The sequence below is a fragment of the Mercenaria mercenaria genome, chromosome 12, assembly GCF_021730395.1.
Source record: "Mercenaria mercenaria strain notata chromosome 12, MADL_Memer_1, whole genome shotgun sequence".
Taxonomy (NCBI): Eukaryota; Metazoa; Mollusca; class Bivalvia; order Venerida; family Veneridae; genus Mercenaria; species Mercenaria mercenaria.
In genome coordinates, this window is record NC_069372.1 from 70,836,428 (window position 1) to 70,861,523 (window position 25,096).

Below are 25,096 nucleotides of genomic sequence, written 5' to 3' on the forward strand. Positions count from 1 at the left end.
CCGATCACTGTGCTATAGGTACCACGGGTATGCTGTTTTCATTCATTTTGTATTAAAAAAAAATGTCAAACATCTATCTTTATGATAAAAATGCCATGACATACGACCAATTCTGTAAACAAAACCTTTTTAACAATAAATTAATATTAAAGCATATACATGTATTATCAGGTTTTAAAAATAGAATTCGCGTGACGTTTTGAACAAAAATAGTGATAAAAACAGCGTTTTATCTTGGAACCTTGACTTAAAAACATAAAAGAAGCCTCATGTTGTATAAAATGGTTTGTCAGTAAGATATCAAGTATATAAGGATACATAAGTTACCATACGTAACGTATGTATCAATAGTTTGTACTGTATTTATGGCGTACTCAATATGTATAACAAAATAAATTTAACTGAAACAAAAAAAAATATAATCACAAATAGTTTTTACTTTAAGGAATATTAAATTAGCTTCCTATATAAACCGAACATTACCAGCGGAGCCCGTTGAACATTTTCAGAAAAAGAAAACACGTTTTCAAGGTCAAATGTGCGACTTTACATGTGTGAAATCTGCATCTTATGACGTAGACTATACAAACTGATGACACTGTCAATTAAAACTGAGTGACACTTTCTTGTTTATGTTATTTTAAATAAGACTGGTAACGCTTGTATCGATCATGTATCATTTTGTCATTTCTTATGCCATTTAAATTAAGATGGACCTCTGTTTCAAAATAGATTTACTGAAAATGCATGCACTGTTTCGGCGTGAAAAAAACTACTCTACTTGCGAGGTATATTTCCCTTAATAACTCTAAGCCAACGTTAACTTATAATGTAAGAGTTAACCATAATTATGAAAAGTCGTATACATAGTGAAAGCTTAATTCAACCACGAATAATTTCTTGTCTGTATGTATCCATAAAATCGTAAATTAGTGCGCCTAAATGTCGCATAACGTATGTATCTTAAAGCAAAATTACAAAGAAGAGCGGTATATTTCAACAATGCATAACGCCTAAACAAGTTAAGTGGTGTTGCTGATTTTTCACTATCTTTAGTAGAACACATTGTATTTAAAGTAGGTATAACCTTTTAAGACAAAAATATTTCAACATTTTTGTAAGGCAATTGCTTGTTATTAACGACTTTGGGCGCTATACCAAATTGAAATTTATGGATACTTAAATTTTGGCGAGGGATACTATATTAAGTACTTGCTAAACTTTAGGCTTTCAGTACATCACGTGTCTGATAGACAGGGGGATACCTTTTAAATCTTCCTTCATTGAGCAAGAGATAGTTATAAATGATCACCAAAATATTATTGTTACAGAATTTTACCTGATTGACTCTGAAAAGAGCGAAGAAAAAAGTCGCTTGAAGAAGTGAACTGCACCTTATCCTCTTATTTTCGTACACTGTTCCTTACCATCAGACAAAAAACTGTGTAATTTAAAATTACGACTTTTAATCGGCTCCAGACAAATCATGATAGAAATATATATTGAAAATTTACTTCTTATCAGACAAATACCTCACAACTATTTGAATATTAGGAAAAAAAGACCATTTTTGCTAATCGCACTATTCCTTATCCCGTGTTTTCAGGAGGATTTTCTATCGATTCAAATCCCATGACCAGCATTCCAGACAAATTACAGCACTGTTTCTAAAGTTAAAGGTACCGATAGATAGAAAAAACAGTGAAGCAGGTTGATAGCCATGTGTCATGGTCTAGAAATCTTTGAAAAAGATAAAAAGTAAGAAAAACTCACATTTTCAGTTTTGGCCGCCATTTTGTTTCGGTGGTAAGGAGTAGATCGAATACCCCCCTTGAGACTAGACTTAAGACAGTTAAGTAACTACGATAATGTTTTATGACTAGAATTGTTAAATTAAACAGTGAACACTTGCTATAAGCTTTTTAAACAACCAGTTAGACTGAATATACTCATTGATGGTAAATCTTCTACCATGTTCAACACATTAAAACTTTAAATTGAACATTAACCAACACTAGAAAAACTAGAAACGAGTTCAAACAACAATAACATCTGTCAGTTCAACACTTTGACCAGAAGTCACATTTTGATCAGTATTAGGCCAGTATTGTTTTATTACATGTTTACGCAGCATTCTTATGTAAAAAGATCAGCATGTCTGCTTTTTCAGGGTCAATGCGGAGGCGTTCTTGACTGATAGTGTTTCCTGCAAGTGAAAATACTCTTTCCGAAGGAACACTGCTTCCAGACACACAGAAATACCGACAAGCTAAGGCTGCAACCATAGGAAACCTATCGCAGTGAGTTTTATAAAAGTCCAAAGGATTCTCAAGGATTTTCATTTTTGGCATACTCCGGTACTGTTCTATCTGCAAATGGGCCTGCACTTTGGGAGAAGGAGGAGCTTCAATCTTGGTTACTGTAATTTCATCATCATCATCTGCGAATAATTCTTCAATAGCTGACCTTTTTCTTTTCAGGGTTGGCTGTACAATTTCTATATCCTCACCAGACACTTTTGGTTCAGGTGACAATGGATGATTATGTCTCTTTGTTCGGAGGAATGTATTCTAGATTCAAGCTACTGAGAACTCTACGAAAGGGTTCACTTGCGATTGTGTTAAATGGCTGCATCTCTTTTACAATGTATCTAGTTATAGCTCTACCAATTTCAGATTTTTGATGTTCTGTTATTTTACTCTTTTTAGGTTTCACATATTCTGGCAGAGTAGCTTGAGAAACACGCTTTCTTCCCTCTAGATGTTGAGGAGGTGATAGTGGCAAAGAAGGCTCCAATATGGGCTCTGGTTGAAGCTGTGGAAGTGGTGGACCTTCAGAGACGGTCTTCATACAAGCATCAGAGGTTGAAACAGAGACAGGCTCTTCATCAGCGCTGGAAGCTGAAGCATCGCTACTGATCTCGGCTGAAATGAAATAAAATAAATAAGATTTGGTCTTTGGAAAATAAATCTTATGTTGTACTTGTTGTAAATAGACCCCCACTATACTTTTTACAGTACATTTATCTTTATTTATGTGATTAAGAAAAACAAAGTTGGGAGGAGTGTAGTGTCAGCAGTAGAAGATATATGATCTGTTACAAATTATGGTCATTGCCCATGTCTATTGTTTTAATCCAGATCAGTTAATCTGTTGACACATAAAATCATATGCAAAACTAAAGTGACCATTGAAAAAAATCCCTTGCAAATTATTTCAGGCTAAAATCAATTTTACATTACCTGTATGTGTTTTTACTTTTAGAGTTGAACATAGTGCTGAATTATGTTGTGTTTCAGCCTCAGATGTTTTTCAAGGTTGCTGGTGTTTCCACCCTTGCCCTTGACTATTTTCTTGCAAATATCAGTTTTTTTCTCAAAGTACTCCCATACATGTGACGTTTTCACTCGATTACCAACGCCGACCATTTTGGTTTGTAATGGTCGCGAAAAACAGACGATTTGTATACGTTAGTTTCAGCATAGTTTCGTTTTTATAAGTTTTGATCGAATATGAAGTGAAGAAAGTTACCTATATATTTACAATTATTTATTTATTTAGTTATTTAAGTAATTATAAATGACAAGAAAACATGTTTTTCAAATAATATTTAGCATACGAAACTAAGACCAAGCTAGGTTAGCTCTCCATGTTAATTCACGGGAGGTAACACAGAACGGTATCACGGTAAACACTGTCAGTCACGCTACCTATTTTGATACGATATTTGCGTATTTTCTGTCGTACTTTGCTGGGATTTGGTTACAATTTTGTTTTTATTTTTTATGGAAATACTGTTAAAGGAACCGGTTTTTTAAGGATCGGTATGTACCGGTTCTTTTCGAAGTGATTATCCGGTATTGTATCGATACTTGGTACCGGTATCCAACCCTATAGCTGGTGAAATTCTTGCCAAACTTTCAGACCTAGATAGACCTATGTCTAAAAGAGTAGATCTAGATATCACTTGAAAAAAGTATATCTTTGGTAATATGCAGTCTAAATGTAAGATTGTTCAGTTTTCTTTTTGTGTTGAAAAAAAAAGTATGAAATTGTCTGAAATCATAGACTGTAATCTTACCTGAAGTATTGGGAAATATTAATATAATTGTGTATCAGGCTTTCCATAGTTGACACTCTTTTCATGATTACACCAGTATCATGGGAAACAACTTTGACTTGTCAGATTTCAACATGGCATCATACTCAGTGGGAATTAAAAAACAATAACCAGATAAAGTTTTCAATTCATTATAATAATGAGGAAGGATGTAGGAAGCAGCAAAGAAATAAAAAATTGAGGTGAACTGTTTTCTTTAGTTTCGTTCATTTTGCACATGTTAAGTACCCCGGTGTCATGAAAACCAGACTATTTATTTGTAAAGTTATTGGTTTTATCGCTTGCGCATAATATTGGCGTGTAGACACGGTAAATGTTTATCGTGTACAGCACATACAAAGGTTAAATCACCAGAAAATTCATAATTTTGGATATTATTTGATAATTTTTACATAAATCAATGAGGAATTGAATCCCCTTTCGATACATGTAAGTTTTATTTGAATTTATGGCCAAGTAGTGACATAATCTGCATTTATTTAAACATATAGCATGTAAAGCGCTGGTAGTGATGAAAACTTGATCGGGAATTGCTTCCACTATTTTGGTCATTTGAGTGTTTGATGTGAGTGGGGATATTGCCCATATGGAAAAAAAATATCACAATATTTCCTCTAGGATCGTGTCAGATTTGTTGGACTAGGCTGAGGCTGATCTTGCCGGAAATTTACCTTATTTGCAGGAGCATCATGCCAGTTATTTTCATATTGGCACAACAGTCTTGCTGATTATATTTGTTATTGGCACGACGGTCATGCCAGGAAAGTCTTGTCGATTATTTTCGTAATTCATACAACTTAAAATATCCCTGTGACATCAGTTTTCGATGACGTAAGGAATCAAATGGTTCATCATTGCCATAAATAGGAAAGGAGAATAATTAAATTGCCTACTTGTCAAGCGACAAACCAACATAAGACCCTACTCTTTGTGTGGTTGTTATCTGGAAATTTGAGTTTTGCAAGTTCATTTCAGATAAAAATGGAAGTTAGTTGAAAGCACCTGCTCGCACTTTGCGACTTACGTATTCGACGGTTCCCGCTATTCATGCTTAAAATCTACATTGAATTTAGTACAAATCCGCACCTATCATGTGATGTGAAACAAATATTGTTTTGCATTTTATCAACATTTTAACTGTATTCAACGCTATTTAATATATTTTAAGTGAGTTATTGTTAAGTCCTATTCAAATTTGCGTTTATTGAATATTATTGTTAAACTTTAGGCACCTGACATAAATTCATGAGCCCTGCTCGGTGACACTTGTGTTGACATTCCAATCATAATATTTATCAAGTTATTCAAGAAACACCCATTTAACAATGTAGGTGGGAGTTTTTATCAATATCTGCCTGAATTCTTAATAATTAGCATGTGCAATGTAAGTACATATCAAAAAATGTCTTTGAAGTTCTTAATTTATTCTGCAAGGGGGTCATATAAATCAGATCACAGTATTTTTACTGTATGGTAAAGGTTTTTAAAAAGCCTGACATGACCAATAACAGCAAAAATGGCCGTGTCAGCAGAAAAACTTTTAAACTATTTCCATGATTCTAAGTGATTAAATAAGGTGTCACTTAAGTACCAGTTTTGGGATTAAATAAAAGATGTATACTATAAAACGGTATGTTGATATTAATTTATTGATTTACTTTCAATTTTTAAAAAAGTAAGTCATGAAATGAGTACATGTGTAGAACTTCGTTTATACTACCATAATACTATGTGACCACTGCTCGACATGCGCGGGATATGCAAATTGATCAGAAATACCATTGAAAACGTAATTCATATATATATGTAAAATTAGGTTAAGATTTTTCTGAAGTTTTCCCTGCTGATCAGATCTCCATAGTACCGATCATTTGACAATTTTAGCATACATGTACATTTTGGGTAGTAAATTGTCATTACAAATGTTTTCTATTACAGATAAGCAGACAACATGTCACGTTTCTTTAAAGGATCAGACTCAGAGTCTGACAGCTCAGATGATTCAGAGGAATTTACGATTCAGCGACCAGCTGTGACTACAAAGTAAGTTATAAAAAGTTCATTTTGAATTTGAAAGACATCTGTGGGTGTTTTAAATATTCAGACAAACTTTAAATGGAAAAAGAAACATGGATATACTTAATATTATTTTACCTGAATTAAATCCTTTCAATGTATGTACCATTTCAGTCTGGTGGAAAAGGAAAAATAATTTTTTCAAACTTTGTTCTTGAAAAATAAACTTTTTATATATTTAACCCAATTAATTTTGAAATGTCTGAAATGTGCAGCAAAGTCCACTAATTTCGGCGATTTTATTGGTTTCATTAAAATCAGTTAATTATTGAGAACTACACTTTTTCACCTCTCTTAAGTCAAATAGAGCTTCGTTTGTGTCATCGTTTTCTGATTGGTCAGCGGTTAACCGTTTTATTTCATTGTAAATCTATTGGTCTTTATGTCATGGTTGACGATAGGTTTATTTCTGTATATTACATTTTAATCTAGTCATTTTTCTTCATTCTGTATTTTATCTTGGTTAGATCATGTGGAAAAAATTTTCAAAGTTTTTAATACAGAAGTGTTTCATTATACTTAGATTCTGATTATAGTTTTCATAACCCACAGTCATGTAAAACACAAGGAATTTCGAAATCTATTTGGACATTTCAGATCATTATAACACTTTATTGTATTAAAAATTTATGTAATGTCAGGATCGGAAAATAGAGTGTGCATCTAATTACTGTCACATTTGTCATTAGAAAAGACTTTACAATGCAGCATGACTGGTGTTCTTGAATGAGTCATTTGACATAGACAGTCACTGCAACATTATTTGCTGCTTAGGTAAAGGTTGTAAATCATCGAGGAAAGAATAGCTTAACAATTCTATATTACTTCTGCAGTCTTCACCTTAATTTTTTTTTCAACACTTGCCCTTCTGGGCAAGTAACTTGAGAAAACCACTTGCCCGACAACATTTTTACTTGCCTGAAATTAGTGAGTTTATATTAGGGCATTTTTAAAGAAAAGAACAATAAAAGCTACTTTACCCTTTTCTAGCTACAGAAAATTCCTATATTGTTTAGCCAGGGCCTTTAGCATTGTTTTTCAAACTGCACTTAGTCTAATGGATCAGACTTGACAAATAAATCTAGCTAGGTTTTGTTATATTCCACAACACCAATGCCTACTAAGTTTAATGAACTAAAATTTACAATCAGTTTTTATATTGATATGAATTTGATAAAAGTACAATTCACTTTTTGTTAGGTTGAGCACCCTGAAAGTATTTAGATTCATCATTTTGCAAAGACGCTGAATACACTAAAACGCTTGCAAGCAGTAGTATTTAATAAGCGTCTAGGCTAATAAAAATGCGGAGAATGCAAAATACTGTGACATCATCAATTCATGTGTGAATTACAAGAGCCAGTATTTAGGACGTTAATTTCAGATTTTTGAAATTCTTTTTGTTATTATTGTGAAAATTGAGGGATTTAAATTTCGAAAAAATGCACTTTTCCGTTCAGGTAACCACCTGGAAACGTTGGCTTGCCCAAAACAGGATTTACCTGTCCCCGGCTTCTGGCAACCCAGTTACGACCAAGACTGCTTTTGTTTTGAAGTTATCTATTTAACCAGTAAAGAGAACAGCCTTTTAGCTAGTAGCTTTTATGTAACTTTGAAAGTCTTTTGCTTTAAATACTATTCATTTTACTATAGGGTATTCCAGCTCAGTGACGATGAGGAGGAAACGAGACGTGTAGTCCGTAGTGAAAAAGATAAAAGGTAAATAAATATAGTTTTATGTATTATACATATGTCACTTTGTTTTATAAGTTTATGTGCTTAAGGTTTTTCATGATTTAACCAAAAAGTCCTTCAGAATTTATACCCAATTAATGATAACAATGATATCATGGTATATTATATACCGAATGGGTTTAACTTAAAATCTGGGAAGTAAATGATTCTATAAGTTTCAATGTTTTAGGTGTTGCAAGGTTCTTATTACTGTGATTGTCTGTTCCCATTTCTTTGTTTAACAAAAGTCATAACAGTTATTAGTATTTTATGCATGTACTAATCTTATTGTTCCAATACAGGTATGAAGAATTACTGAACATCATCAAAAGTTTGAAAAACAAGAAGAAGATCAAGGATATGAGCAATGTTCTCTCAGGTAAAATGGAAAGAGAAATCAGTTTGTTTAATCTTTCCCTTGTCAGAGACACCTCTACCGCTAAGTGGTTAAGATAGCTGTGAGTTTAAAGTAGAATTTTTTTGAGGAAGCCATCCAGCTGACTTAGGGAAAGTCTGTGGTTCTACCCAGGTTCCCACTGATGACAAATAATGCTTATAGGGCATCTGGGGTCTTCCTCCATGGCTTAAAGCTAGAAAGTTGTCATATGACCAATAACTTTGTCAGTGTGACATTGAATTTAAGGTATTAGGCCCATAATAGAGCACCTCCTTCTTGAAGAGTATTCAATTCCTACCATAAACCTACTTTGACAGCAATTTTCAGGGGGCGTAGGTTCAAGCCCTACTGGGACCGAATTTTTTTTCCCTTGTTTTCCTTTTTAGCTCATCTGATTTTTTGAAAAAAAATGATGAGTTATTGTCATCACTTGAGCGGTTGTCGGCGTCGGCGTCGGCGTCGGTGTCGGCGTCGGCGTCTGCGTCGGCGTTGCCTGGTTAAGTTTTATGTTTAGGTCAGCTTTTCTCCTAAACTATCAAAGCTATTGCTTTGAAACTTGGAAGACTTGTTCACCATCATAAGCTGACCCTGCATAGCAAGAAACACAACTCCATCTTACTTTTTGCAAGATTTATGGCCCCTTTTGTACTTAGAAAATATCAGATTTCTTGGTTAAGTTTTATGTTTAGGTCAACTTTTCTCCTAAACTATCAAAGCTATTGCTTTGAAACTTGGAATACTTGTTCACCATCATAAGCAGACCCTGTACAGAAAGAAACATAACTCCATCTTGCTTTTTGCAAGAATTATTGCCCCTTTTGGACTTAGAAAATCAGTTTTCTTGGTTAAGTTTTATGTTTAGGTCAGCTTTTATCCTAAACTATCAAAGCTATTGCTTTAAAACTTGCAACACTTGTCCACCATCATAAGCTGACCCTGTACAGCAAGAAACATAACTCCATCTTGCTTTTTGCAAGATTTATGGCCCCTTTTGGACTTAGAAAATATCAGATTTCTTGGTTAAGTTTTATGTTTAGGTCAACTTTTTCTCTTAAACTATCAAAGCTATTGCTTTGAAACTTGCAACACTTGTTCACCATCATAAGCTGACCCTGTACAGCAAGCAACATAACTCCATCCTGCTTTTTGCAATAATTATTGCCCCTTTTGGACTTAGAAAATCATTTTCTTGGTTGAGTATTATGTTTAAGGCAACTTTTCTCATAAACTATCAAAGCTATTGCTTTAAAACTTGCAACAGTTTTTCACAATCATAAGAGGACACTGTACATCAAGAAACATAACTCTATCCTGCTTTTTGCAAGAATGATGGCCCTTTTTAGACTTAGAAAATCATGGGTAGGACAATATTTCTATTATACAAAAAAAATCAGATGAGCGTCAGCACCCGCAAGGCGGTGCTCTTGTTTCTTGTAAGTTTTTACTTCTTTCAAAACTTGTTATTGATTTATTGTACAAAAATGGGAAAAAAATCATTTGATATGCGATTTCTTGCTGTTAAAAGTGAATTTACCTCTAAAACAGAAGGGGTAGAGTTAGACATCTTTAAAAATACTGAGTTACATGTGGTAAAAGTTCTCTATTTTTCCTTCATTCTTTAGATTACATATTGTGGAAGAAATGTAGGTAGGTTTTACTTCTGCCCCAAGGTTATTTTTGAATGAAGTGAGCAAAATTCAAAACAGACCCGCAGGATTCGACCATAATTTTTCAATATTAGAGTTGGAATTCTGTCTGATTAAATTCGTTTACTCGAGGCACCCTAGAAAAAATGATATTGACAGTTTTTATTTTAAGTTTTATGATTGTTTACCAATAGTTTGATGTTTCTTTCATAAAAAAATAATGGAATAATAAATTCTCTGAAAACGTTTTGGATAAAGGCCACCACTTTGAAATTTGTCTCTACTTGAGCTTTAGGAAATACCATAAATTAGACAAAATTTATAAAAAAACGGCACGGTAAATGTTTTTAAAAATTTGCATATAAGTGCGAAGCATGGTCAACTGTAAGAATATACCAAGCAAATGCCATTTATTAAACATTACTATTAGGGGCCTAATACCTTAACAAAAACAAATTTCCTCCAGAAACTAACAAAAGTGAGGCAAGTGTGCCTTCTAACAGAAATAACTTTTCAGTCTTTCCTCCATTGTTAATAGTTTTTACTGTCAACTGCATTTTATATATCATAGTGCCATTTTAATTCATAAAGTGCTTTGTTTCCAAATGACTTCTAACTATGAAGTGGAGGGGCCTCCAAGGCTGAGTGGTCAAGGTTTTTGAAGTCCAGATATTTTGCTCCTTGCTGCAGGATTAAGTCTTGTTTGTGAGAGCATGTGATGACAGAAGGCATCAAGCTGGCTTTCAGATAGTGGGTGGTTCTACCCAGATTCTGTCTATGCCTGAAGTAATGCTTGATAGGGCACCTTGGATCTTCATAGATCTACCAGTAAAAGCTGGAAAGTTACCATGTGATCTGAACTATGTCAGGGTGACCCAGCAATACTATTTAAGAAGAGGCTAACAGATTTGGACCAATTTGTACTGTTACACAGTTGTATAGTTACCCTAAAAAATTCCCAAAAATTGATTCCAGTATTGCTTACTTAAGGTTTATGATACTTATGTTTTAGATTTTGAATCTCTCTGCAAGGCATTTGACAAGGCAAAGAAAGTTGTGGAAAAGGAGGGTATACCAAGATTTTATATCAGGACATTGTCTGAGCTTGAGGAATTTGTTAGTGAGGTATGGCTTTGTTATTTTTATTTCTTCTTTTACAATTGTAAATTGCCAGTAACATTCACTGATCCGGTTTTTGCAGCTGAGGTGTCTTTGAATTTTGATTTTGGGTAGAAGTATAGAAAATGTCCTCTGCACAATATAACCAGGGATGAATAAGAATATTGAAAATACTTACTTTCTTCAAGAATGAAAACCTTAAACCTGTTTGTAATTTCAGTGCTGGGAGGATCGAGAAGGCAGGAAGAAAATGAACAAGACAAATGCTAAAAGTTTGACCACCTTGAGACAGAAACTAAAGAAATACTCAAAAGACTTTGAGAAAGAGCTGGAGGAGTACAAAGAAAATCCTGACGATACAGAGGATGAACTTGATGCAGCAGATGGTATGTGCAGACATGTTGTGCAATTTCCGTTTTCTTCTCATTTATTTAATTTCTCTCAGAAACAGTGTTTCTGTCCTAAGTTTTGTCAGTTATTGATGTAAAAACAATCAACATTCTATAAATTTACACTCTGCAATAGGTTGGCCAGCTGTGCCCTTAACCTAATCCAAACCTTAATTTTATTAGATTGTGAATGGTACATTATAAATATAATCAGTAAAAATTATTTTGCGATTTTAGGTCATTTTGATAATATTTTATATCGTTGAACTAAATTACTATCCCTATTTTGCTAAATAAATACTTTGGAGAAAGACTTACTAGTTTGGTTACCAGTATATGACTGTAATTAGTTGGCATAATTACCATAAATTATGCCTGAAATGGAGGCTGTTTTACTCATACTTGGGACCTTCATTTCCAGTATTTCACATGCAAGCAAAACTAAATAAAGATAGCTCAAAATGAAAATAGTTTATATCCTGTGTTGCAACATTTTCATAAATATTTTTGTTTATCTTAGTGATTAGACTTTAGTACTTCGCATTTTATCAAAGTAAATCCACAACTAACTTTAGAAATAATACAAATTGGATTGTCCACATAGGTTTAGCCATTAGAGGATGGATTTAAATTATGTATCTAGTAGTACATTGGTTGTAGTATAGTTTCTACATTTTGATATGTTCCCATGGTCAGGGAAGGTCTGTGAAGGGGGATTTTTTTCAAGGTCAGGCAATAGTCAGATAGTTTTTTGTCAATTTTGGAAATCTTGAAAATAAGCAAAAGTCAAGGAAATGTGGAAGCAGAGGTCAAGGAAACATTTGTAAAAAAAAAAAAAAAAAAAAAAAAAAAACCAGAAAGAATGAAAATTCGAGGCTAAACAGTTTCTTCAGATTTAGTTCAGGTTATAATATATTTGGTATTTCACATCCAAAACTTCTATTATTAAGTCTGTTTAACAAAAATATTGTAGATATTTAGTGAAAAATTGATATTCAGTCTAATGTAATTAACCATTTCATTGTATTCTGGTTACATTTCTTGATTTCATAGACCTTGATCTAGTATACATATAGGATTTGTTTTGGTCAACAAAACGTTTCCAGTGCAATAGATCAAAATTGTTAATGAAAGCTGTCTTGAAAAGCTTTTAGTGGTAGATTTTGTTTAATGTTTTTTTAATAGCATGCAATGTCATCATCATAGTTTTAACCTGTAATACTTTAAAATTCAGTTAACAGAGGAGAACTGAAATATGAATAGAGGTAGAGAATATGCAAACAAACTGAATAATCAGAGTGGATATTAGAACATATTTGCACCATAGCATCACATCTGACAAACTAAAAATAGAAAATTATACAGAAAAATCAGTCAAAACACAGTATGTTGTACATACTGTTGTCATTATAACAAGAATGGGTGTAAGGATTTGCTATGGGAAGGATGGAGACCAGCATTTATTGATCAAGCTAAAGAAGGAAATAATTCCAGCACAAGTCACAAAACAGTAAAAACAGTTGTAGATACCAAATAAACTGAAGTACAAAATTACTATGTTGAAACTGCTTTTTAGAATTGATAATACTGCCCAATTTTGCCCCCCCCCTCCCCACCCACCTTCAAAGAAAAACCTTTTTCCCAAAAATGCAGTTAATGCATATGAATAATCCATTCCTCTCCCCTATTGCCCAGTAGAAGCCCAGCTTTCCTACACTTTATAAGTTGTATAATCATCTTATAATCTCAGTTGTGATAGAGCAACTAAAACCTTTAGAACCAAAAACAACGTACATTGATTAAGTTTGTTTCCTGGTTTCAGGTGAAGCAAGTGAAGAATCAGATGAAGAAGAACAAGCTGCAGCTAACAGTTTCTTCCAGAAAGAGAAACCAGCTAAACCTGTGGTAAGATTTATGCTTTCTTTATTTGATACAGGTTTCAGCGGTTTTTAGGCTCATTTTTGGGTAACAAATTTAGCTTGTTCCTCTTCTCTGAAAAGTGGCTTTCGCCATTTTTGATAATTTTACCCTATTTTAATAATGACAGCACAATTTTCACCTTATAATTGGTACCTCCACCATTCCCTCAAAACTGAAAGAGAACTGGTTTCAGCCTAAGTTTTAGTGTACAGTTGATCTCTCTCATGTTTTTAGCTCGACTATTCGAAGAATAAGTAGAGCTATCCTACCCACCACGGCTTCGGCTTCGGCGTCGGCATCACACCTTGGTTAAGTTTTTCGTACCAGTCCACATTTTGACAAAGTCTTTTGAGATAAAGCTTTTTAACTTTCAACACTTGTTTACCATCACCATGACCAGTTATAGGCAAGAGCACATAACTCCATCAAGGATTTTGGCTGAATTATGACCCCTTTTGACTTAGAAATCATGGTTAAGTTTTTCGTACCAGTTCATATTTTGACAAAGTCTTTTGAGATAAAGCTTTGAAACTTTCAACACTTGTTTACCATCACCATGTCCAGTTATAGGCAAGAGTACATAACTCCATCAAGGATTTTGGCTGAATTATGGCCACTTTCGACTTAAAAATCTCGGTTAAGTTTTTCGTACCAGTTCATATTTTGACAAAGTATTTTTAGATAAAGCTTTGAAACTTTCAACGCTTGTTTACCATCACCATGCCCAGTTATGAAACTGAAACTGAAACTGAAACTGGTTTATTTGCTTAAACGCCTATTTCTACATTTAAAACATATTCAATGGCGTTTTACAATACAAGTTGAAATAAAATATTAAATATAAAATATTTTAAATAAGATTAATTAAAACGAATCAAAATAGCAATTATTAATTTAAAGTCAATGATAATACTATATTTTAAAATATTACTAACATACAATTATTACAGACAACATTAAATTTCTATCACTGTCACCAGCATCATTGTTTAAAAAGTTATAGGCAAGAGGACATAACTCCATCAAGGATTTTGGCTGAATTATGGCCCTTTTTGACTTAAAAATCTTGGTTAAGTTTTTCGTACCAGTTCATATTTTGACAGTCTTTTGAGATAAAGCTTTGAAACTTTCAACACCTGTTTACCATCACCATGTCCAGTTATAGGCAAGAGTACATAACTCCATCAAGGATTTTGGCTGAATTATGGCCCCTTTTGACTAAGAAATCATGGTTAAGTTTTTCGTACCAGTTAATATTTTGTGTAAAGTGTTTGACATATGGCTTTGAAACTTTTATCACTTGTTCAGTATAATAGTCTCTATCTGTAGGAAAGAGTACATAACTCTATCATCTATTTTGGCTGAATTATGGCCCTTTTTGGACTTGGAAATTTGTTCTGTTTTCATACAAGTCCATGTTTTGTCAAAACTATTTGACATATTGCTTTTAAACTTTGAACACTTGTTTATCATCATGATATCAATCTGTAGGCAAGAGTACATAACTCTGACAACTATTTTGGCTGAATTATGGCCCTTTTTGGACTTTGAAATTGGTTCACACATTGCCATTTAGTGCAAGACTTATCGAAATCCACAAATACAGGAACATTGTTTGTCTAATCTTGTTTTTTCTTTTGTCTGAATATCTGTGGTAATATTTTGACCCCATTCTTCAATCAGTTCTTCGAATAGTCGAGCGCGCTGTCATCCGACAGCTCTTGTTTGATTATCTGGTAGTGACAACTCTGCCTACATGAGTCAAGGTGTAATGCAAACAACCAGTCATGTTTGTTTTCAGTAAAACTGTAAAAAGAAATTTGACTAGTCTTGGGATCAAAATTATAACCTCAGAATAGTCTGGTGTGAGTATAAACAGTGAAGCATACATCTTGCAAATATTTGTGTGAAACATTAATGTGTTGAATCTAGCAGATGCAATTTTTCTGATGCTTCACAAACATATGTTAGAGAATATATCCTTTAACTCCCTACTGCAAAGTTGAGAACGATAGGTTGTCATTAAAGAAGTGTCTTTATATGTACTCAGGACTACTCAGAGTAGCATATTCAAAGTTAATTAATGGTAGGTCATTTAACACATGCATGTAAAACTAAAAGCATTACCAGATGTAATCCTGGAAGAAGAATTTACTTAAAATGATAAGTTGCAAATGTGCAGAATACATCTTAATACACACACTGTCATAAAGTCACAGTTTTCAGAACCTACTCAGTTTATATTTGGGAGAAAAGATTATTGGACATCTGCTGCAAACAACCCCAAATGTGACATTTCTTCACAGTAATGTGATATGTATTCCAGAAAACCTATGATGATGATGACAGTGAAGGTTGGACAAATTCCGAATCAGACAGCGAATCTGACGAAGACGCACCAGATGATTATACGAATATGGCAGCGTATTTCTTGAAAGACAAGTATGTTCTTTGTTGTTGTTAAACTTCTTAAGGTTTGGATTGATCTATGTTCTGTATGTATATATCACTTTAAATCATTTAGAACTTTCCTACATGAGACAGAGTGATTTAGAACTTTCCTACATGAGACAGAGTGATTTAGAACTTTCCTACATGAGATAGAATGATTTAGAACTTCCCTACATGAGACAGAGTGACTTAGAACTTCCCTACATGAGACAGAATGATTTAGAACTTCCCTACATGAGACAGAGTGATTTAGAACTTCCCTACATGAGACAGAGTGATTTAGAACTTTCCTACATGAGACAGAATGATTTAGAACTTCCCTACATGAGACAGAGTGACTTAGAACTTTCCTACATGAGACAGAGTGATTTAGAACTTCCCTACATGAGACAGAGTGACTTAGAACTTTCCTACATGAGACAGAGTGATTTAGAACTTCCCTACATGAGACAGAGTGATTTAGAACTTTCCTACATGAGACAGAGTGATTTAGAACTTTCCTACATGAGATAGAATGATTTAGAACTTCCCTACATGAGACAGAGTGACTTAGAACTTTCCTACATGAGACAGAGTGATTTAGAACTTTCCTACATGAGACAGAGTGATTTAGAACTTTCCTACATGAGACAGAGTGATTTAGAACTTTCCTACATGAGACAGAGTGATTTAGAACTTTCCTACATGAGACAGAGTGATTTAGAACTTTCCTACATGAGACAGAGTGATTTAGAACTTTCCTACATGAGACAGAGTGACTTAGAACTTTCCTACATGAGACAGAGTGATTTAGAACTTTCCTACATGAGACAGAGTGATTTAGAACTTTCCTACATGAGACAGAATGATTTAGAACTTCCCTACATGAGACGAGTAGGTAGACAGACTAGCTGTTGTGACACAAGCAGAAAATCAAATTATCAAACTTGTTGCCATTTGTTTGCTATAGTAAAAGGTAGCCCTCTATAGCAGTTGAACTGATACTACATGCGATGTCTGATCTATAATGGCATTTACTTTCCTTTCTTAGACAAAAAGTTTGTCCATACTCTGTAGGGGTCTCTCTGGCACCTTTTACCTGCCTCGCTTGGTTTTCAAAATCAAATTAAGCACAGTGCTTAAATGTTGCCACCTGGCCTTGTATTGACTACTTACATGTATATTATCATTACATCATGCTAAGCGTAAATGTGTTTTAAGATCCACAATAGATCGTGTTGTTTTAAACTGGCCAAATATACTTCAGAAACTCAGAAGTCATCCTGCTAAAGATATACAGAAAATTCCCCATTTTCATTCAAACCTGCCACAATGTCTTCCTTTGTTAGTGCCCTTGCCCCCAGTGCTTGGGAAAAAAATCCTGGGGAAAAGCTTGAATGTAAATGTTATTATTTAATTTTTTTAAGCAAATTAAAAGTTTGTAAAAACACAATTTTTATTTATTTATTTTGCATTTAAGGCCACCGGCCCATACACAATAGTATAATACAAGCATAAAAAATAAAATATGTGTATGTTGTCATGACAAAATATTCAGGTAAAGGTATATGGTAATACAAAACTAAACAATTAAACAAAACGTAAGTGATGACAATAAATGATTGAATGTGTAGGACAACTGATGACAAGAAAGAAAAGAAGCAGAAGAAGTTGCGTTCCGTAAAGCAGCAAGTGGTCAAGGATGTTGATGAAGGTGATGATGAAGGTGGTTGGGAGGAGGTCACGGGTAAAGGCGGAGCGCCAATGGTTGTAGTAAGTGTATTAACTAGGTTGTATTAAAAATCACTATTGAGCTTAGTTTTTAGCTCACCTGAGCACGAAGTGCTCAAAGGTGAGCTTTAGTGATCACCCTGTGTCCGGCGTCCGTCGTCGTCCGTCGTCCGTCCGTCCGTCCGTCCGTCCGTCGTCAACAATTTGACTGTTAACACTCTAGAGGTCACATTTTTGGCCCAATCTTAATGAAACTTGGTCAGAATGTTACCCTCCATAAAATCTTGGACGAGTTCGATATTGGGTCATCTGGGTTCAAAAACTAGGTCACAGGTCAAATCAAAGGAAAAGCTTGTTAACACTCTAGAGGTCACAATTTTGACCCAATCTTAATGAAACTTGGCCAGAATGTTACCTCCATAAAGTCTTGGACGAGTTCGATATTCGGTCATCTGGGTCAAAAACTAGGTCACCAGGTCAAATCAAAGGAAAAGCTTGTTAACACTCTAGAGGTCACATTTTTGCCCATTCTTAATGAAACTTGGTCAGAATGTTTACCCTCCATAAAATCTTGGATGAGTTCGATATTGGGTCATCTGGGGTCAAAAACTAGGTCACCAGGTCAAATCAAAGGAAAAGCTGTTAAACTGTAGAGGCCGCATTTATGACTATATCTTCATGAAACTTGGTCAGAATGTTAATATTGATGATCTTAAGGTCCAGTTTGAATCTGGGTCATGTAGGATTAAAAACTAGTCACCTGGTCAAATCAAAGGAAAAGCTAGTTAACACGTTAGAAGCCACATTATGACCATATCTTAAAGAAACTTGGTCAGAATGTTTATCTTGATGCTCTTTAGGTCAAATTTAAACCTGGGTCAGCTTCGGTCAAAACTAGGTTCACTAGGTTTAAATCAAAGGAAAAGCTTGTTAACACTGTAGAGGCCACATTTTGACTATATCTTCATGAAACTTAGTCAGAATATTAAACTTGATGATCTTTAGGTCAGGTTTGAATCTGGGTCATGTTGGGTCAAGAATTAGGTCATGGGGGCAAATCAAAGGAAAAGCTTGTTAAACACTAGAGGCCACATTTATGACTGTAACTTCATGAAACTTAGAATGTTAAACTTGTATGATCTTTAGGTCAAGTTCAAATCTGGGTCATGTTGGTCCAAAAACTAGGTCACGGGGTCAAATCAAAGAAAAGCTAGTTAACACTGTAGAGGCCACATTTATGAACATATCTTGATGAAACTTGGTCAGAATGTTAATCTTGATGATCTTTAGGTCAATAGGTCAGGTGAGCGATACAGGGCCTTCATGGCCCTCTTGTTAAAAATCAGAGTCAGGGTAATATTTTTGAAAGATCATGAAGGGTTTCTATATGTAAAAATACCAGTGTCAAGGTTATAATACAAACTGATCATAAAAGGTTAATGCAAGTGAATGCCTATGTCAAATTGATATTACAAACTGATTACAAACTGATCACTGAAAAGGTTAGAATACCAATATTCAGACTGCATTTCAAACTTGATAATGAGAAGTTATTGCAAGTTAAATATCTGTAGCAACAACAAAGAAAAACTTCAGACATGTTGTGGTGGGTTCAAAATATTGATGAGGAAGTTGATTCATTATAGGAAAAGCCGAAAATGTTTGCTAAAGACACAGAAGTGAATCACGAGGCTGTTGTCAAGAAGCTTCTAGAGATTATAGCAGCTCGAGGAAAGAAAGGCACAGACAGACAGGAACAGATTGAGCTGCTGAAGGAACTGTATTCTATAGCGGAGGCCAATAATCTGGGTTATGCTATGTCTGTAAAGATTGGATTTAATATTATAGCAGCCATATACGACTACAATCCTAACATCGCCACATGCATGAGGTCGGAAATGTGGGAATTGTAAGTTATATTCATTTTTATGCCCGAGAAGGTGGGCATATTAAAATCGCACTGTCTGTGCGTCTGAGTATTCTTGTCCGGGCTGTAACTCTGCCATCCATGAAGGGATTTTGAAATAACTTAGCATAAATGTTAACCATAATGAGACAATATGTCATGCGCAAGATCCAGACCCCTAGCTCCAAGGTCAAGGTCACACTTAGAAGTCAAAGATAACTGTCATTTATCAAGGGATTTTAAAATTACCTGGCACAAATGTTCCCCATAATGAGTTAATTTATCATGTGCATACAACTGTAGCATTCTTGGGCACACTTCGGGGGCATTTGTTACTTATAGTGACAGCTCTTGTTACGCTTTAAATATGTTGTCTTTCCTTTTAATACTAACATAAATTAGACTGTTGATCTTTATAGAATTTCTTAGCATTAGCTTTTGATGTAAACCTGAACGTGGAACTTTTTTTGAAAAGGGTTGTAGAAAACTTTGGTAAGTGATTAAAGAAATTGTTAAACTTCGGTGTGAAAAAATGACAGCTCTTCTTCTTTTTGAAAAGAAGAGCAGTAAAAGTTGAATATACAAATGGCAGTAGAAATTAGAATGGTAAAAGATGTATCTAAATACAGTCTAACCTGTACTAATGGTCACCTCCATTCAGCGGTCATTTTATGACGCCCCCCACGGATTTTCCTCTATTTTATCACTTTATTCAGCAGCCACCTACCGTCCGCGGCCAGCGGCCACCGAAATTGCCTCCCGACCACTGTATTTGACTCCTTTCAGCAGCCATTTTTCTTCCAAAACCAATTATCGCTGAAGATACCCGATTTTTGAGAAGCACGTGATTGCCAAGTTTCGCATGACTTCACCACAAGGACGACAAAATGACATGAGCTTCTCAATTAAAACTGATAACTAAAGGTGTAATCTCCTTTTTGTTATCATCAAATGGCCTGTAATTATCGGCAATTAGCGTGTCACCTCGTATCAATTTTGTTGTTCACAGTTTGATCTCGGTTAAAGAAAATACTCGATAACTAATTGGTAGCATAATATTTGTGATTTTTAGCTCGACTATTCGAAGAATAGTCTAGCTATTCTACTCACCCTGGCGTCGGCGTCGGCGTCGGAGTCAAACCTGGTTAAGTTTTTGCATGCAAGTACATACAGCAATCATTTAAAGCATATAGCTTTGAAACTTATTGATTCTTTTTCTAGGTCAATTAACCAACCTCACTGGGTCAAGTTCCATAACTCTAACATGTATTTTGAGCAAATTAATGCCCCCTTTTGGACTTAGAAAATTCTGGTTAAAAGTTTTACATGCAAGTTACTAATCTCCAAACTAATGCAGATAATTGAATTGAAACTTCACATGTGTCTTCGGGTTATAAAACTAGTTGATAGCACCAAGTCCCATAACTCTGACCTTCATTTTGGCCAAATTATGCCCCCTTTTGTACTTTAGAAATTTTGGTTAAAGTTTGTGCGTGCAAGTACATACAGCTATTACTAAAAGGCATATAGATTTGAACTTATTTTTTCTTTTTCTAGATCAATTAACATACCTCACTGGGTTCAAGTCCCATTAAACTCTGACATGTATTTGGCCAAATTATGCCCCCTTTTGGACTTAGAAAATTCTGGTTAAAGTTTTGCGTGCAAGTACATACAGCTATTACTAAAAGGCATATTGATTTGAAACTTATTTTTTCTTTTTCTAGATCAATTACCTACCTCACTGGGCCAAGTCCCATAACTCTGACATGTATTTTGAGCAAATTATGCCCCCTTTTGGACTTAGAAAATCCTGGTTAAAGTTTTACATGCAAGTTACTATCTCCAAAACTAATGCAGATATTAAATTGAAACTTCACATGTGTCTTCGGGGTTATAAAACTAGTTGATAGAATCAAGTCCCATAACTCTGACATGTATTTTGGGCAAATTATGCCCCCTTTTGGACTTAGAAAATCCTGGTTAAAGTTTTGCGTGAAAGTACATACAGCTATTACCAAAAGGCATATAGCTTTGAAACTTATTTATTCTTTTTCTAGGTCAGTTACCAACCTCACTGGGTCAAGTTCCATAACTCTTAACATGTATTTTGAGCAAATTATGCTCCCTTTTGGACTTAGAAAATTCTGGTTAAAGTTTTACATGCAAGTTACTATCTCCAAAACTAATGCAGATATGGAATTGAAACTTAACATGTTTCTTCGGGGTTATTAAACTAGTTGATAGCATCAAGTCCCATAACTCTGATGTGCATTTTGGTCAAATTATATCCCGTTTCGAACTTAAAACTCTTTTGATATTTAACATTTTGGGTAATAATTTCCTGCTTCTGTGACAATATTTCGAATAGTCGAGCTTGGCTGTCTTACAGACAGCTCTTGTTTTTATACTTCTGTCATCAAAATACTATTAAATTTATACGAAATTAATTATGTTTGAAAAAAATATAAACCACTCTAGATATCTTTTACGGATCGTAACGGCAATCTTAGATTTTAGCGTAGACAATAAGCGCGGAGAGTAGCTTCCCTTACCAAAATGGCAAAAATTGTAAACAAAATTGTTTTGAAGTTGGAAAATTGTAACAATTTTAGTTGTATAAAAAACACGCCGGATTTTTAGACTGCTAAGAAGACCATTCGTATTGCGAAGGCAAATGCACGTCATTGTATCCTGGTAAAATAATAATAGAAAACCAAAAAAAAACAAGGCCTAAAGGCTAAACTGGTCAGAAGTCTGAAAAATACATATACTGGATGCACCTCCAATCAGCGGTCACCTGGCTTAAGCGGCCAAATTGTCTGCTTCCCTTGGCTGGCTGCTTAAGACAGGTTAGACTGTACTGCTTTGGAACTGTTATAGATTGCTTGCTCAATTAAACTATGTTATTTCACCTCTATAAAGATTATGTTATTATTATGTTATTTCAGGTGTTTTAAGAATGTGGCATGTATTGAGTACATGTTGTTAAAACTATGTTATTTCTGATGTTGAAAGAATGTTGCAAGTATTAAGTATGCTAATTAAGCTGTCTTATTTCAGGTGTTTAAAGAATGTTGAAATGTTGCTGAGCCAGTTAAAGGAGCACCAAGATATCACTGTTGGTGCAAACATTCTTGAAGACTCTGAAAATCTGGAGGTTAGCTTTCCACTTTATATAATATCATCCACTTAATTAGTTCTACTTTGGATTGGATTCCTTTCTTGAAGTTCCTACTCATCACGAAAATAACATTTTATAAAAGTCTGGGAAGAAAATGTCAGGAAGCTGTCTAGTAATTTCATGTTATCTGGAGGTCAATGTTTCATTTTTAGCTCACCTGTCACATAGTGATAAGGTGAGCTTTTGTGATCACCCTTCTTCCGTTGTCTGTGTGTGCGTGCGTCAACAATTTCTTGTCTGCAAGATAGAGGTTTCATTTATGATTTTATTTTAACCGAACTTGCACACAACTTGTATCACCATAAGATCTTTGTTCCTTTCTTGAACTGGCCAGATCCCATTATGGGTTCCAGAGTTATGGCCCCTGAAAGGGCCAAAATTAGCTATTTTGACCTTGTCTGCACAATAGCAGCTTTATTTATAATTTGATTTTTACCAAACTTGCACACAACTTGTATCACCATAAGATCTCGTTTCCTTTCTTGAACTGGCCAGATTCCATTATGGGTTCCAGAGTTATGACCCCTGAAAGGGCCAGAATGAGCTATTTTGACCTTGTCTGCACAATAGCAGCTTCATTTTTGATTTGATCTTAACCAAACTTGCACACAACTTGTATCACCATAAGATCTTGGTTCCTTTTTTGAACTGACCAGATTCCATTATGGGTTCCAGAGTGATGGCCCCTGAAAGGAGCTATTTTGACCTTGTCTGCACAATAGCAGCTTCATTTATGATTTGAATTTAATCAAACTTGCACAAAACTTGTGTCACCATACGATCTCAATTCCTTTCTTGAACTGGCCAGATCCCTTTATGGGTTCCAGAGTTATGGCCCCTGAAAGGGCCAAAATTAGCTATTTTGACCTTGTCTGCACAATAGTAGCTTCATTTATGATTTGATTTTAACCAAACTTGCACACAACTTGTATCACCACAAGATCTTGGTTTCTTTCTTGAACTGGCCAGATTCCATCATGGGTTCCAGAGTTATGGCCCCTTAAAGGTCCAAAATTTGCTATATTGGCTTTTGCAGCCATATAGAGACTTCATTTATGGTTTGATTTGATACAAACTTCCAAAATATCTTCAACAACAATAAATCTCGGATTCCATGACGAATCTGTCAGATCCAGTCGTAGGTTCCAGAGTTATTTTATATCTGATTACCTCCTCTGATTGTAATCAAAATGGATTTATATCAGTAAGTACTTATAGGACTTATTTGAAATTTCATTATTGTCATTAGTTGGACTGAGACAATCAGGGTAGGTAACTATGGACTGATTTTATTTCAAATTACCTCCTTTTATTTCAAATTAAAATGGGTATATCTCCGTAACTAATGAAGATACTGATCTGAAATTTCATTATGTCAACAGATAGACTTGGACAATCAGTGAAGATACATATTGACTGAATTTATGACAAATTACCTCCCTTTATTTTTGATCTAAATGAATACACCTTAGCAGCTTCTAATGAGATTGGTTTGAAACGTTATTTATGTCTTCCATGGTAAGAAATAGTCATATTAGATAACTCTTGATTGAACATTTATCAATATGAATACTTTACTAATATATTGTTGTATAGGCTTGTACTCTGTATCTTCTACATGCATATACCAGTGCATGATTACCTCCCCTGATTTTAATAAAAATGGATTTATCTCAGTAAATATTTATAGAACTCATTTGAAATTTCATTATTGTCTTTAGTTGGACTGAGGCAATCAGGGTAGATAGCTTTGGACTGATTTTAATTATGTCTAATTACCTCCCTTTGTTTCAAATTAAAATGGGTGTATCGCAGTAACCAATGAAGATACTGATTTGAAATGTCATTTGTGCCATCAGATGGACTCGGACAATCAGGGTAGATAACTTTTGAATGAATTTATGACAAATTACCTCCTTTTATTTTATGTAAACGGATATATATCAGCAGCATCAAATGAGATTGGTTTTAAATGTTATATAAGTCTTCCAGGGTAAGGAATAGTCATGTTAGTACAAAAATGCAGCATTTGAGCCTAGGACCCTCAAACTTGGTATGGAAATTGGCCCTGACTAGGTAAAAAGGGACTGTTACAAGAAAATGTTTATCCTGATGATATTTAATGTGTATACCTATGTGCTCTATGTCAAAACTTGATCATATCATTTTGAGCAATGGTACTCAGGTGAGCGGTACAGGGCCATCATGGCGCTCTTGTTTTATAGGTTGGCTGTAGGATGGGTTGAGACCAACATTTTGATGTCCGTTCATGAAAATAAGAAATTTGTTTACATTTTAAAACTGTGTAACTGTATCAGCAAAGTCAATCCACATTTCCTTTAATAAAATGTCTAAAAGAAATTATTTCTTTGCTTTTAATTTTGTACTGTGCAAGAAAAGACGTATTTATGTAAAATAAGTGATAAAATTGTTAGGTAAAACTT

General features: G+C 34.5%; 1 protein-coding gene across 6 annotated transcripts in view; it reads left to right on the forward strand.

Annotated features, from left to right (window-relative positions):
• The window catches only part of LOC123533469 (eukaryotic translation initiation factor 3 subunit C-like), a 78,457-nt gene that overhangs the window by 12,279 nt on the left and 41,082 nt on the right, over positions 1–25,096 (forward strand). For all 6 annotated transcript variants that reach the window (XR_008366551.1, XM_053520304.1, XM_053520306.1 and 3 more), the window contains exons 2-11: positions 6,059–6,163; positions 7,850–7,915; positions 8,233–8,309; positions 10,986–11,098; positions 11,313–11,478; positions 13,304–13,386; positions 15,728–15,843; positions 17,466–17,604; positions 19,209–19,471; positions 22,532–22,628. Coding sequence is in view for 5 of the 6 variants with exons in the window: in XM_053520304.1 (XP_053376279.1) it covers positions 6,072–6,163; positions 7,850–7,915; positions 8,233–8,309; positions 10,986–11,098; positions 11,313–11,478; positions 13,304–13,386; positions 15,728–15,843; positions 17,466–17,604; positions 19,209–19,471; positions 22,532–22,628 (1,212 nt within the window). In the remaining variant the exon portion in view is untranslated. The remainder of the gene's footprint in view (positions 1–6,058; positions 6,164–7,849; positions 7,916–8,232; positions 8,310–10,985; positions 11,099–11,312; positions 11,479–13,303; positions 13,387–15,727; positions 15,844–17,465; positions 17,605–19,208; positions 19,472–22,531; positions 22,629–25,096) is intronic.